General features: G+C 32.5%; 1 protein-coding gene across 1 annotated transcript in view; it reads left to right on the top strand.

Moving 5' to 3' along the window:
• The window catches only part of LOC110021881 (short integuments 2, mitochondrial-like), a 23790-nt gene that overhangs the window by 2369 nt on the left and 4973 nt on the right, over positions 1 to 16448 (top strand). Inside the window, exon 3 of the mRNA XM_020720585.1 lies at positions 3709 to 3813. Coding sequence (XP_020576244.1) covers positions 3709 to 3813 — 105 coding nt within the window. The remainder of the gene's footprint in view (positions 1 to 3708; positions 3814 to 16448) is intronic.

Raw genomic sequence — 16448 nt, 5'->3', positions numbered from 1 at the left:
TATATATATATATATATGTATGTATGTATGTATGTATATATTGGAATCACATTAGTTAGCACATGTCATATACACTATATCTGAAACTTTCTTCGTCACAAACTTTAGCATAGATTGACCTGTTAAAAAAGCCAATAGTATTATCATCAACTTCAACTTTAAGAATGGAGGTAATGAGGGAGTTGCATGGTAGTCCGATTGGAGGGCGTGGATGAGTAAAGAGAATACAACCTCGAATCATAACACAATTTTATTGGCCAAAAAAAGAAATAATAATAATATTCAACACTTTGTCAATACTTGTCCAATTTGCCAACAAACAAAATATGCAACCAAAAATTAGCTAGGTTTTTACAACCCTTGCCAATTCCAATGACAAGTTGGGAAGAAATAACTATGGACTTCATTACTGGTTTGTCAAAATCTCAAGTAAAAATGTTAATCTTAGTGGTGGTAGATAGATTATCAAAATATGCTCATTTTTTTCCTCATAAGGGTAATTTCTGAGCCACTATTGCAACCATTTTTGCAAGAAATTTTTGTGAGTTATATGGCATCCCTCATACAATTGTATTAGACAAAAATCCGATTTTATGAGCTCTTTTTGGCAAGAATTGTTTCGATTGAGTGGAACAACTTTATGCCATAAAATCTCTTACCATCCTGAGACAGATGAATAAACAAAGTTCGCAAATAGAGGTCTAGAATAGTGTTTGCGAGGCTTTTTAATGGATGAGCTAACAAATTGGTTGAACTTTTTTACCTTGAGTAGCATTTTCATAAAATAAACCGCTTATATATCATATTGGATGACACTTTTCAAATAGTATATGGAAGACTTCCTCTTATATTCCTCACAATGGTAGCTCCTCTATTATATAAGCTATTGAAAAATAGGTGTGACAATGGGGTAAAATCCTCGAAAGGCTCCAGAGCTAATTTTTAGCGAACAAAAAATCGAATTAAACAATTAGCTGATAAAAAAGTAGAGAATCAATATTTGAGATTGATGAGTTGGTTTTGGTTAAACTGTAACCTTATTGACAGACATCACTACTTTATCATCATTTTACCAAATTGAATCACATATATTATGGACCCTTTCTAGTTAAAGCTCGAGTAGACATGTTTGCGTAGAGATTCAAACTACTAGAAACAACTAGAATACATCTCGCTTAATGAAATCCCATCCTCTCTTCCAGCTCAATATATAGTAGGACAACCTTTAACCCGTTCAAAGCAATACTTGAGTAAAGAACAATGATACAAGACAACAAACAAATCATGCAAGCACTAGTACAATAAGATGGATTATTAAAGGAAGATGGCTTTTGGGTCTCATTGGAGGAATTATGTGTGATTTATCTTGAATTTTGACATTGAGGACAAGGTTGTTTCTAGTGATGGGGGTAATAATGTGATACAACCTAAAATAAGCAGAGACAAACAAATAAGAACAAGGAGTAGCCTACTGCGATGAAATATTTTGCAATAAAATATCTAGGTTTTAATTCTAATTCGTTCAATAGTGTGTTGTTATCCAATTGTTATTTTGTTAATAGCAATAACTAGCTTAAGCTGTTTTCAGTTAGTTGGTTATGACAATTGTAATAATACTTTTTCTTTTGGCTAAAACTGCTATAATATCAATTCTATAAATACAAGACTAACGCTGGTAGGGCAATAGGAGATCTTTCCATGTTTTAGATCTCGTTTCTTAATCTAAATTTGAGTTAAAATTTTGTGGAATTTGGGCTGCTCGAAATCACATAAGTCTGTGAAATCAATTCACACAGTGAAGGGAAATTTCATAGATGGAAAAATGGGTGTTGTTCACCTCAGTACTATTATCTTTTGCTGAAGTAATTTTTGTAAGTTACCACATGTCATGCATGATTGATGTTTATGCTAGAATAAAAGACAAACATAGAGTACATGATTCCAACTGAAAACATAAAAAAAGGAGAATGTAGAAAACATTGTGTTGTTCGATCTCTCTCTGTTCCAGCTACTCTATCCTAATTTCCTTCAAGTGCTGCCAATAGCTCTCCTACAAAAGTCTCTCAAATATTTGAATAGATTCTAAAATATCCCTTGTCTGGCTCTTTTATATTTTTTATAAATTATGTTCAAAACTTCAATGTTTTTGATTTTTTGAACCTTATTGTCAGGCTTGTGCCTGACTAAGTGCTTAGGTGTCAGGCGCTTGAACAAATTTTCAAATTTGAGTTTATTTTTGAAAATGACATGTTTGACACCTAGGGTTAGGCGTTGTTGAGCTCTTGATTTTTTGGCCGTCATGAGTATGTGATTGGGGTTCGATCATCAGTTGTAGTGCCCGAGCGCTCGTTCATGAATTCCGGTACTAGGGCCTTTCGAATGCCCTTTAAGCTTGATAATACTTGGGTAGTTTCAATTGCTCATTTTACGCATTTTGCCTGTGAAGTCCTTTGAGAACTTGAACTTCCTACATAAGTCAACTTAATGAATTAATGCAATAGATTTTCGAAATTTAAGCAAAAATAACTGTTAAATCAAAGATCTAACATTTATCACTTATACCTCTCCTCTACCTTCATTATCAAAAGAATGCAATTGAGACTGGCTCAAATGATGTTACATGCCATCACAATTTGGCTAATTACAAGCTCATTCTTCTCTACCATTATCCTCTTCAAAAAGGATGGAATATCTCTTCCATTATTCTCATAAAAAAGGAAGTAATGTGGAAATTTTGCATTGATTAATGTGCATTCAACCAATCTATCATCCTGAATAAATTTCAACCCTTACGTCAATGACATGCTGAAGAACTTCACAATGTTTTCAGGATTCTTTGACTTAGCACACTGCTCTCAAATTTGTTTTAGGCTTCAACCTTATTGTGGTAATGCTTACCGCTTTGCTCTGATTCAACATGATGCTTTCATTAGAGTAAAACTGAGAAAGAAGCCTTTGTTCAACATAAAACTAAGCCAATCCATACTTGACTTGGTCGGGTAGTTTTTAGCACAAGTGCCCTAGTTTGGTTAACCCTCTTTCATTATTACTCAAAAATTTCATCATATCTCCTGCCTTTTGTTTTTATAGTTGCCACACTTAATCTGGAGCCTTGATCTATTGATTATCTAAGCGTTGCTATTGTCTTACAGTAGATGATAATTATCTATTACTGTTCAGTTCATGCGAATTCTGTGTGCCTCTTCTTGTCTGTCTTTAGTATTTAATCTTTCTATTCATCATCTATTATTGCTAAACTATGTAGAGAAATGCTTTAAGACCATTTTTCTAGAGATTTGATGTTCAATTATTCTAGCCAAGCATGAATTTAGAACTATATTACTTCGACACTGAAGAGATTTGTTTTAGACCTTGAATTTCAGGAAATTTTTTATGATTTCTATTACATCACCTTGATAGTTTTTCTTTCCTTTGTCCTTGGTGTCTACTTCCACTTGCTACTTTATACTTTTGCAACATATAATATCCGGTAATGAGCTGTCACTCATGAGAATTAGACAACTTTTCCAATAATATTTGCAGGATGTCATTTTAGTCTTCTTTCTATCTTGCAAATGTCTCCGGACATTGTTTAATATTTTAATATAGGATGTACTATGATTGTATCCTGTTGACGACTTCTTTATGTTGCACTAACAATTTTAGGTACCAAGTAGTTGAAACCTTTTGTTGTGCTGTTTATTGCAGATTCCTCTTTCATCTACGAATGAGGATCTTCAGAATCTCCTTTCCCGGAAGAGAAGAATTGTTGCTCTAAACAAGAAGGATTTGGCAAACCCCAATATAATCCATGTAAGTTATTTCTTGGGTTACAGTAGTTCATATCATGATATAATTTTTAGCCTTCTTCTTCGTGGATAATCTCCTAGTTTCATGACAGCAAATATTTTTAGTTGCCTGTTGATGCTGGGAAATCATGAAAAGAAATAGAAGAAAATAACAAAGAAGAAAAATATGAATAATGTTAAGAAACTATAATTTTACATACAAGCCACACGCATGAGCAATGAGATTATTCCTCCTGGAAGCGTTTGCATCTCAACTTGATTAAGAATCAAATTCGTGAATATATGAAGGAGGGCCTTCACAACCACATCAAAAAGTTTACTCATGCCATGAAACTTTCTTACGTACTTAAAATGTATCTATTATAAATTTTTATGGAATAACAAATTACTACCAAATTATTAATGGAACAACACTACCACTTTTGGGTGTAAAAACCAACCTTAGATTAAAAGAACATCGGCTATAGAAATTCTGAATGGGTTATGGAACTGGAATCCCACTCTCACTTTAGGTTGTGACAACCATCAACCATAGAAGCATTAAATAACTCTTTTAAACGATTATAATAATGGAACAACAGTGCTCCAGCTTCATGTCGCAAGATAAGGCCAACAATGCCAGCTATGCAACAATAGCAACTAATTCATTACAATCATATAACGCATTCCACTCTCATAAGCTTCATCACATGCATGCTAACTGTGAAAAAGGAATTCCTCTAAATAGGGAAGAATAACAAATAGTAAATATAAATAAAAGAGAACAACATTAGTGGAATATATTTTGAGAGTAGGAAATTAATTTCTTCCTAATGCGGATTTGTACTTTTCTGCACTCCCCCTCAAGCTCAATTGTATGTATTGTGCAAAACCAAATTTTTGTTTTCATCTCATTATGACCGACCCTTGGTAGTGCTTTGGTGAGAATATCAATAATCTTAAGTTTTGAGGGAAAATAACTAAGCAAGGCAATTCCATTGTTAATTTTTTTTGAGGTGAAGTGTCGATCAATCTCGATGTGTTTACTCTATCTTGATGCACGGGATTTTGACATTACTTATAGCCTCTTGAATGTTTTAATTTTGTCCTTTGTCTCAACCTTAAAGTTTTCTTAATAGTCTTTGCAACCACATTTCTTCATATATTCTTAGTGTAAGAGCACGATCCCTACTTTGAGAGACAGCGGATTATTTCTTACTTTCCCAAGCGTTGAGATTGCCCCGGATGCATGAACAGTATCTAGTATCCAGATTATGCACTACTTTGAGAGACAGTGGATTATTTCTTACTTTCCCAAGTGTTGAGATTGCCCCGGATGCATGAACAGTATCTAGTGGTTGATTTCCTATTGGTTACCTCTCCTGCCCAACCAGTATATGTGTATATCTCAATATCACGATTTTCATTTTTTCTAAAAAATAACCCATATCTAGGAGTCATTTTCAAGAATCGTAAAATTTTTCTCTACATCCAAATTATTCTCATTTAGATGTATGAACAATATCCAGTGTTCAATTTTCTATCAATTACATCTCTTGCCCATCTAGCACCTGTTTATATCTCATTATCACAATTTTCATATTTTCTAAAAAGCAACCCATATCTAGGAGTCATTTTTAAGTAACTTAAAATTCTGTTCTCTACTTCCAAATTATCCCCACATAGATCATTCTTGTGTTGGCTTACTACACTAACCGAATATGCAATGTCAGTTCTCGTGTGTGATATACAGATAAGCTTTCTAACAAGTCTTTGATGGCCTACTATATCAAGTGGACAACTTGTTTCACCTATGCTAAACTCTTTGTTGGGATCCATGGTTGTGTTAGCCGGTTTACACTCAAGCAAACTCATTTTATTTAACAGATTTAAGATTACCTTTTTTGGGATATCACAATTTTCTCCTTACACCGAGTCACATCCATTCCCACAAAGTATCTGAGAGTTCCGAGTTCCTTGATCTCAAATTATGTTGCAAGCATTCTTTTTAGTCTGATAATTATCTTTGAATCATTATCTATCAAAATAATATCATCTACAAATACTATGAGAATTGCAATTTTGCCTCTGTGATTGGATTTAACAAAATATGTATGATCAGCTTCACACTGATGACATGAGTTAGCCTTTAGGTGAAGGGAAGTGGGAGCTCTAGAGTGGGAGCCGGTATCCTCCTAGCCTAGCCACAGATTTAGGGACTAAACCTAGGATTAGCCAAAGATTTTCTATGCACTGTATCAGGTTAGAGAATTATAATTGGCACAATACATATTATAAAAATTTATCTCATCTCTTCACTAGAACCTCATTGTAGTGAGAGGGATGCTTTTCACGTAAGAAATCTTCATTACATAAACATAGTTAGTCAATTAGTATTTACTTTTTTAAACTTTGCATTTCTGTTTTGATAATAGTTAAGTACTTTAGTTTTTATAACATCTCAACTTTAAAAATTAGTGACAATGATTTCGTTTGATTTTTTTGTAAATTTCCTAGTAAAACTTATCATTGCTAATTTACACCTTCCTTATGGGATCGATATTTGGTGATTAAATAGAAAGTCCTTTATTACTTGATAACGATATGTATACTTGCATAGAATCCCATTATCCATATTAATTGTCTATATGTATATATATTTTACACAAGGATTAAGTTTTTAGCGCTGTAGTGGTGTCAACTTCATAAATCCTTACATATAAAAAAATCGGGATCAAGTTTTTGGCGCTGTTGTGTGGGGAAGGTAACTGTTAAATTTAGGTAAATTAAATAGTATTGATAAATTAAAAAAGTTAGAGATAATATATATACTATAAAATTATATAAAAATAAAAAATATATATACTAAAAATAAAAAATCCAAAAAGAAAGTTTTTTAAGAGTGTTTTTTTTAAAGAATTTTATTTGGCTTACTTTATTTGTTTATACAAAATATTGGATGTAAAGGCTTAGTACCTTACCATTCAAAGTTACAACGTACTATTAGAAAAATTTGAAAACAATAAAGAGAAATTAAAAAAGTAAAAGAAATGGAAAATAACTTAGAAAATTCAATAAATGAGAATCGACAAAGACCTTAAAAAGATTATGCAAATCCGACAACAGATGAACTTCACTTGACAAATCAAAATCATGATGTTTTTTGCTAATTCATTTGAGCTTAAACCTGCTATTATCCAAATGGGACAAAATAATAAGTTTGGAGGATCACCTACTGAAGATCCTAACTTACATCTTGCTAGTTTTCTTGAGATTTATGATACATTTAAATATGACGGAGTGTCTAATGATGTTATTACGCTTAAAATTTTTCATTAAGGGATAAAGCCAAGGCGTAGTTAAATTCATTAGCACCTAGATCTATTAGAACTTGGGGAGAACTATCACAAAAAATTCTTGGCTAAATATTTTACACCCTCCAAAACCGCTAAGCTTAGAAATGATATTACATCTTTTTGTCAGTTTGAAAGGGAATCGATAAATGAAGCCTAAGAAAGATTTAAAGATCTTCTTAGAAAATGTCCACACCATGCTTGTCAGATTGGTTAATAATTCAAACATTCTATAATGGATTTGTAGGATCACTAAGATCTATTATAGATGCTGTTGCGGGTGGATCATTAATGTCAAAACCTTTTGATGGAGCATATTCTTTAATTGAAGAAATGACAATGACTACTAATAATGACTACTAATAATTTTCAATGGCCCTCTAAAAGGGTAAATCCTAAGCGAGTAGCCAGTATTCATGATTTTGAAGCAATTTCTATTTTGTCATCTCAAATTGCTACTATTTTTAAGAAGATTGATCAAATAAGAGTGAACTATTCTCAAATACCCCTAGTATTTGAGGAAAATTCACTAGGATAGATTATTGATACTCAACCATCTTATGAAACTTTAAACTCTATAAATAGTTAAAATAACAATCCCTATTCTAACTGCTTTAACCCTCGATGGAAAAATCACCCTAATTTTAGTTGGAATAATTATAACAATCTGGTGAATCCATTCAAAAATCAGAACAATCAAGGAAATCCTAATTTTTTACCTTATTATCCTCTAGAATTTTATTCTAATCCTAACCCACAAGTTAAGGAAAAGAAGTTGACGATGGAAGAAGTGATGTTGAATATGGGAAATCAAATACAAAATCAAGGGGCTGCTATTAGAATTATTGAAAATCAATTATTATTGAAAATCAATTAGGAATCAATTAGGACATATTGCTCCTGCACTTAATAACAAACATTCTGGAATTCCTTAGACTACTGTGGATGTTAATTGAGAAGGTCAAAATAAAGAGCAAATTAAAGTTATTCAATTAGAAGGAAGAAATGAAAAATGATCAACATGAAAATGAACAAACACAGGTTCCTTTAAAAAAACCATTACTTCCTTTTTCTCAAAGACTGAAGCAGAAAAATAAAGATAAACAATTAACAAAATTTTTGGAAATCCTTAAGAAATTAATGATAAATATTCCTTTTGTTGAAGCTTTGGAACAAATGCCAAGTTATGTGAAATATATGTAGGATGTACTAAATAAGAAAAGAAAGTTAACAAATTACGAGGCCGTTGCACTCAGTGAAGAGTGTATTGCTATTATTCATAAAAAGCTTCCTCAAAAATTAAAAGATACTGGTAGTTTTACTAACTGGTAGTTTTACTATACCTGTTTTACTATACCTTGTGCAATAGGTGAGAAGTTTTATGGAAAATCTTTATGTGATTTAGGAGCGAGTATCAATCTTATGCCCTTATCGATCTTTAAACTTTAGATTTGGTAGAAATTTCCCATACTACTGTAACTCTTCAGCTAGCTGATTGATCAATAACTTATTCAAAAGGAGTTATAGAGGATGAACTATTAAAAGTGGATAAATTTATTTTCCCTGTAGACTTTATAGTATTAGATATGGAGGAAGATTCCTATTATTTTAGGGAGACCATTTCTTGCGGCAGGGAGGGGCTGGCAGGAAGAGCTATAATAGATGTGTAAAAAGGAGAATTAATAATGAGAGTTAATGATAAAGAAGAAAAATTTAATATAGCAAAAATTATGAAATATCCAGCTGTTGACCTCACTTTTGGTTGAGGTCTAGAAAATATGGCTGAAACTTTATTTGGGTAAAAACATAGGTATATTACTGATGACAATTTCTATTTATGTTAACAATGTCATATTTCCATTGAAATTTGTCATTGTTGAGTTTGAAGGCATTGCGTCATATTGTGGTTTATAGAAACTCTGCATGACACAATTCCAACAAATTTTCTAAGAGAAAATTTACATATCATCTCAAATCAACATGTTGGTATTATGCATGTTTGTCATTAATGAACCTCCTTTAATTGGATAAAAATGTGATTGAAGAAGGGTAGATAGGTGGGCTACACGGCCTGATTGCTGTGACAAATTTCTTGATGATCATTTGATGAAAGATGTTGTCTATCACGTTCCTACTATTGAGGAGCTCACATATATTGTTTGGATGGATTAGGCAAAGAGACGTAATTGCATGCTTCCCAGATGCCTAGGATGAACTTTCTATCATGAATGTTACAGGACATAGATGATATTATATTTTAAAGGCATATTCGGGCATATATTTTATTCATGTAGGTTGTTTTTATTGATTGACTTTTTTGGATGTGAGATTCATCTTCAGTACTTACCAATAATGAAAAATCTAGAAGAATTTTCAAAATAGTCATTATGTGGTGAACTTTTAGCTGGCTTCTATTGAGAACTAAAATTTACTATGAAACCCAATCGAGTCACATTGATTGGGTATCTATATCTTCTATATATTTAGGGTTTGAAACACTTGTATTTAAATTGATCAAGATTTTATGTGATATCCTTAGTCCTTAGAAGGGAAGAGTATTGGCTTCAAGTAAGTTGTGTTTGTTTTTAATTAAAAGTAAAATTTATAAAGTTTTCTAATTGTCAAATGACAGATCGAATGAGGTACATAAATTCTAACAGTGATTGTGCAAGTTTACAGTGATGCGATTGATGAGTTACTTGAAAGTTGGATTAGTGCACTCAGTAATGTGAATAAAATATTTCATATATCTTGTTATTGCTGATAATGATATACTTAGTTGAGGCTTGTTTAATAATCAGGTTATATAAGAGCCCTACACTCAACAAATGTTGGTACAGGCGGTTGATATATTTACGACACGAAAGGAGATCTAGTAACCCTTGTTCAATTAATTTTTAGGGAAACTCTTCGTGTCATGCGAGAATTTGGAAAGGTTCAAATAATAAACATGGAGCCAATGGTGGCTGGATTCACACGGGTAGTAGTAGAGGGGAAGCCGGATATATATTGGATTGTATATCATCAGGTTTATATGTAAATATGGAAGAACATATGTGATTTTAGTATCTAATATGATAATATGGATATTGATGAGGATCAAACACGTATAGTGTACATGGATTGGTACAGATCCTAGGCATCCCTATACTTGCTAAAAGCTCCAACTGAAGCCACAACCACTTATTATTCAAAAGCACAAAAGAAGAGAATTCTAGTGGATTATTCATGTTCTCATACATGTTCTTAAGTTATTAAGTAATACTAATAATTTTAATTTTATTGTAGTATCATCCCTTTTTAAAAGGAGAAGAGTTATTTCAATCTGTATTTGAGAGATGTCATGGAAACCCATATAACATATGATTGATGCATATGAGGGCTTATATAGGGAGAGGTGATCCCGATATTTTTTATATATAAGGATTTATGAAGTTGACACCACTACTTGAAAATTTTAATCCTCGGTAATGACACCAAAAACTAGATGCCAAACTTGATCCCAAGCAAAGTAAGATTTCAATTGTATTTGTAGGGATTCTATGCAAGTATACGTACTGTTATCAAGCAATATAGGGCTTTTTGATTAAGTCCCGAATATCGATCCCACGGAGATCGAGGTTAATTACGACAACTTTCAAGAGAAGTTCTAGTTTAGAATAACACACTTTAGCTTGGAAAGTTGATAAAGGTTTGGTTTTGATTATATCATACAATTATTATTACAATATTACTTCTACTCCTAAACTAAAATACTTAATGAAAATCAGAAAGTGGAGTTTTTAATATATTAAAAATACTCTTACTCATGCAATGAAATTAGTGACAGGTGTAAAAGTAAAACAAGTAGTGAGAGAGATTGTGACAAATATGAGCAATTATATTATTTACCCTTACAAGAGATTCTATAAAGAACATTTGTTAATCTAAAGTTTGAATAGTTCTGAAGACCGGCTAGGATGGGAAGATACTAGCTCTCACTCTTGAGGTCCCTCGATTCCTTCTTATCCCTCCACATGGAGGCTAACATATCGCATCAAAATCTAAAATAATAGACCAAATTAGGGGGTTTAGACTGTCACTCTAAAGTCCTCTAATTCTACACCCATTAAAGATTATTTTCCTATTTATTTGCACTCAATCATATGAACTACATTCTCATCCATACAATCTCATGTGATTATACTACAGTTGATTGAGACAACACCATCACGGATCTTACATGTTCTCACAACAGATTTTAACATGCAAGTTGATTAAGTTTAGATGTAAATGAAGAACAAAGTAAAATCATCACAATATATTCTCACTCTACTCAATTATATATCTTACACATGCATACTAATTCATTACAAGAGGGAAGTGTAAAGAAAACTACTCACTACACATGGAGAAACAACAAGAACTTTTCATTGAACAAGACTTTGAAACCATACAAACAAAGCACTAAATTCAAATCAAAATAAAATGAAAATACTTATCTCTGATGAAAATCAAACTCTCCTTGTATAATAAAAGCAATCTCCTTACAATCCCCTCCAAGAACAAAGTGAAAAGAAAAGAAGAAATTCTCACACACTCTCTCTCTTTCTCTCTCATCTTGTCGCCCCACTTGGGGCTCACGCCCAAGCCTTCTTCTCCTCTTATAACTAGTTCCAAAGTACATGAGTCCTTTTAAAAATATTTCCAAGCCTTATTTATAATTTCACAAGAGATTCTTAAGTGTCTCTTCAAAAATGTCCAGATTCAATTAATCAACCAAGTGGTGCATCAAGTTCCTCTTAAAAACTCCTTATAACCACCCCAAATACTTCTAGAAATTCTCTTTTATCATTTGCAATGAATTCCTCAAGAGACACACGAAGCAACACTTCACAAATCGTCCAAATCAGATGTATATTCTAGAAGATATGTTGAAAACCGTCTTTGGCGCCTAAACGCCAATTATTGGGCGCTTAAGCGCCCTCCTCTCTGTCTGGGTGGAGCCTAAGTTCTATTTTGGGTGCTTAAGAGCCGGCACAGTCACTTAAGTGTCCGATTTAGGTCCCCTTGGCTCCGGTGTGCCTCGATTCAACCCGATTTGCTCCGGTTTGCTCCGTTTTGATCCATTTTGGTTCCTTTTGCTCCAATCACTCAAATTCTTCAATTTGATGTATCTACAACAAAAAACACAAGAAAACATTCCTTTAAACCGCAATATCATCATAAAATATAGCATGAAAATTAGTACATTTTTAGGCGTATCAAGAGGCTCCTAGGAGTATGTACATTACATGTGATCGCTATGGTGCAGACAATTTTGCAGAGGACCCATCCACATTAAACACATTATATTAACTAGCAGTCATGAGTGTTGCATAATCTGCTCTTATTGATCCAAGTTCATCAACTGCCTGCACCAAGTTGACTGCATGATGCACAACAATCTAGTAGTACATGGTGGCTCCCATCACACTAGCGTGTTCCATTTACACTAGTACATTACTAGACCCAACCCCAATTTATAATGAATGTAGCCACAATTTCTATTAGATCACCTTATACAGAGCATTTTTTGGATGTCTCCTCCAATTCCACCGCAGCAGTCACCATTTATCACACAGATTCATCAAATGTTAGAGCCTCAACAGTCAGAGATTTATGTTCATCAATAACATTTGAGATATTGTAATTTCATGCTCCTCAACATTAGACCCAAAGAATATAAGCAATGCCTCCAAGAAAATGTCGCAGATATTAGTTTTGGATATTTTTCTCTTCATTATTTAGAATGTACACAAGGGACCAATGCATGCAATCATATTGTAAAAGTTTGATATTCACAATTTTTTTTTGTAGTAATTTACCACGTGATCATGTTCTCTATGAGCTTTAGTTGAAGGTTATGAATCATAAAAGTAAGAGAAAGATTGTTTGTTCATCACCACTATAACACCTTCCAGTCCCCTAGCTGACACCACCTCCACACAAGATTCACCCAAGTCTAATGTTCTGTGTTCTTTTCGTTAAACTTTCAAATTTCTTCATTGTTTTAATTGCAGTTTCAGATTTTTATTCAGTAATAATATTTGATTTCCATTAGAACTTAGTTGAATCCAGATATATACAAACTGCCTACTACAATTATTTAACTCTTATCTACATAATTTCATGAAAATTTCTAACAAAATACCAGAGTGCATCTTTTTCATATTAAATATTTTGGCAATATTATCTTTCTTATAACTTTGTATAAATAAGCCATTTCTATTTCCTATAAAAATGAATTTACTTTCTGTTGGGCAACTATTCATGCTTGCAGCAGAGCTTGTCCTTGGAGTTGTTCTGAGAGGGGGGGAAGTCCTCCCTCTGTGAGCTCACTTGTGCTGTGTCTTGGGCTGGGCTTCTCATTAATGGCATAAAGACGATTCCTACATGCAAGCTTGATGGTGGTCGTATGTCATTTGCTCTCCGGGGAAGAAAGGTAATTTACTTTCACATTTACTTATATTATCCAATAACTCAAATAATAGGATTCCAAGATATAATTAATTTGCTATTTTTTCGTGTTTAGTGCACTGTTTATAACAGTTAATTTCTTGAGATATCCATCACATCATGGATCTATGAACTTTTTGCAGATTTAATAATTTGCCAATAATTTCATTTTTCATGTTTAATCTTAATTATTTGACAAGATAATTACCTCAAATTTTAGTAATTTTTATAGGATTTCTTATAGGATGTTTTACATGCATTACCACTCAATTTCATATGTATTTACATAACTAACACCTAGACTTTAATTTTTACATATATCTGTCACCTTATTGACCCATGAAAAGGTGTATTTTACTCTTCAAAAATTACAATAGTGTTATTTTTTATGTAATATAAAATATGTCTGTGATGTAAAGGTAAAAAGTAAAGTTTAAGATGTTGATAGGTAAATACATAGGAACTAGGTGGTATGTATGTAAATGCACCTTTGTTACACGCCTATGAATAAGACCTAGTAACTTGATTTATGTTTATATATACATAAATGCATGTGTGTGTGTGTGAGCGAGCGCGCGTGTGTCTATATGTGTGTGTGTGAGCACGCTTATGTGTGTCTATATACTACACACACACACACACACCATATGTAGATGTATGATATGTATATGTACATGTTTGTATGTATTTATAAATTATGTATATTCATATTCACATTTATATCTATATAAAGATACGTGTATACCTTTCATGTAGACTCATGTTGGTGAATTACTCTATTTAAACTGGTAAGTTTATGAGTCTAGCGTTAGCAAAATATTTCAGCTAGTTAGCTTAATTAATTCAGTTTTCCCAACATTGAAACAACCAACACTACTTGTGAAGCTAAACTTATTTGGAGATTCTTCAATCACAATTCTATTTTTTCTTGGTGCTATGGTATGAATTATTGATCTCTGTGGTTTAAAATGGACAAGAAGGTTTCTAATTTTGAAAAATCTTGTAGAATGTCACTTTCTTATTGAAGAGCTATTTTAATTTGCTTGTTAATAGTAATGGGAAACTTCACTTTTTCATTGACCCTTGGTTTAATGGGATATCATTGTTTGAGAAATATGGGGGCCAAGTGTTTAATTAGTTCAACTGCCCCAAAAACACAAAGATCTTTGATGTTATTCAAAACAATTGTTGGGCCCTTCCCTCCACTAAACAAGCTAACAATGATTGCATTCACTCTATTACTCAAATTCCTAATAGGAACTCTACCCAACAATGTCGTTGGCTTCATAAGGATCATTACTTACATAAAAACACTTATTTCTCTTTATATAGTAATTTGCTTATCGTAAACTGACATTTACTTTTTATGACTCAAAGTATATTAAATTTGCCTCGTTTGCATGGAAAATACTCATCAGAGGGCTTAAAACTAAAGATATTCTTCTTACTAAGTATTTATTAATTGGCACGCAATGTATTCTTTGCAATAAAGACCAAGAGAGTCATTCACACCTATTCTTTGACTGTCATTTCTCTTTTTCTTTACTTAAAAGCAACATCACTTGTGGTGAATTCTTTCATCTGGGGTGTTCTAAGAATTAGATGCTTGCTCACAGTGATAATCTCACTTGCACAATTTATAGAAAGTTCTATTTACTTGTTGTTCTTACTATACTTAGATTGAGAAGAATTCCAAGATTTTTTGGTATTCTTTAGAGTTTTATGATAACAATTTACGCAAAATGAAACTTGTCTTGAAAGAGGAAAGTAGAAGGTGGAAGTTTAAAGTTGAAACCCTTGACAAAATAAAACTGCTTTACAGGATCTAAGTTTTGGGCATCTATATTTTTTATTTTCTTTTGATTTACACCCTGATGGACTGGACTTATTTTCTCTTTTTTGGCCCCCTTGGATTTTCTTCTATTTTACAAATATGGGTTTCATTGGTCTCGTGAATGTTCTCTTTATATTTCTTGATTCAATATATGGATTTCTCAATTGACTTTTGTTGGATGGTTTTTTGGGTTTTGAGAGCTTTGATGAGGCTATTGAATATTTTTAACCTCAACTAGTTTTATATTGCCAACTCTTATATTGACGAAGTGCATCTATATGTATCTATTTGGTTGCCTCATATCTTTGGATATTTTCTTGTTGTTTCGTTGAAAATGGAGGCTACTTTTCTAGTCACACTATGATTTGTGGGTTCTGTCTTATTATTGGCATACCTAGAACATTGTACTATGTTGTGGTGCTTTTGATTTTCATTCATATGGGCACCATGATTCTTTTGTGCTTGTTTTGTTGATGGATTATGTTGCGCTTACTTGTGTTACTGCCTCTACTGCTAATGATTTTGCTTGGCATTCTTGGGTTTGATATTTTGGTATCAACCAAGATTTTTTTCTTCTTAGATGGATTCTATTATATGTGGGTTTTTATTTTTTTATTTTTTATGGGGAGCTGTGATAATTATGCATACTTTTAAGCTCAACGAGCTGCTACATTTGAAGACTCAAGGTTTTGGTATCTACTGATATGTTGCCTACTGCTATTCAAAATTGCGACGGATTCTTGAGAGAACTTTCATCTCTTCAACTTTTCAGCATGGATGGAGTCGGTGATATAATTAGATCGGTTTTGTTTTTTGAGTTCTTTTCTTTTCATCTTTTATAGGTTTTTGTTTGTATTTTTTTATTTGTTTAATTTATTTCTCTTTCGTTACCTATATTCCTCAGATTGTGTACTCTAACTATTTTTGTTAAATGAATCGCTGAGTGTGACCCTCATTACACTATATATACATATATATATATACATATATATATAT

Source organism: Phalaenopsis equestris, unplaced genomic scaffold, assembly GCF_001263595.1.
Source record: "Phalaenopsis equestris unplaced genomic scaffold, ASM126359v1 Scaffold000151, whole genome shotgun sequence".
Taxonomy (NCBI): Eukaryota; Viridiplantae; Streptophyta; class Magnoliopsida; order Asparagales; family Orchidaceae; genus Phalaenopsis; species Phalaenopsis equestris.
This window is presented reverse-complemented; position numbering and strand designations above follow the sequence as displayed.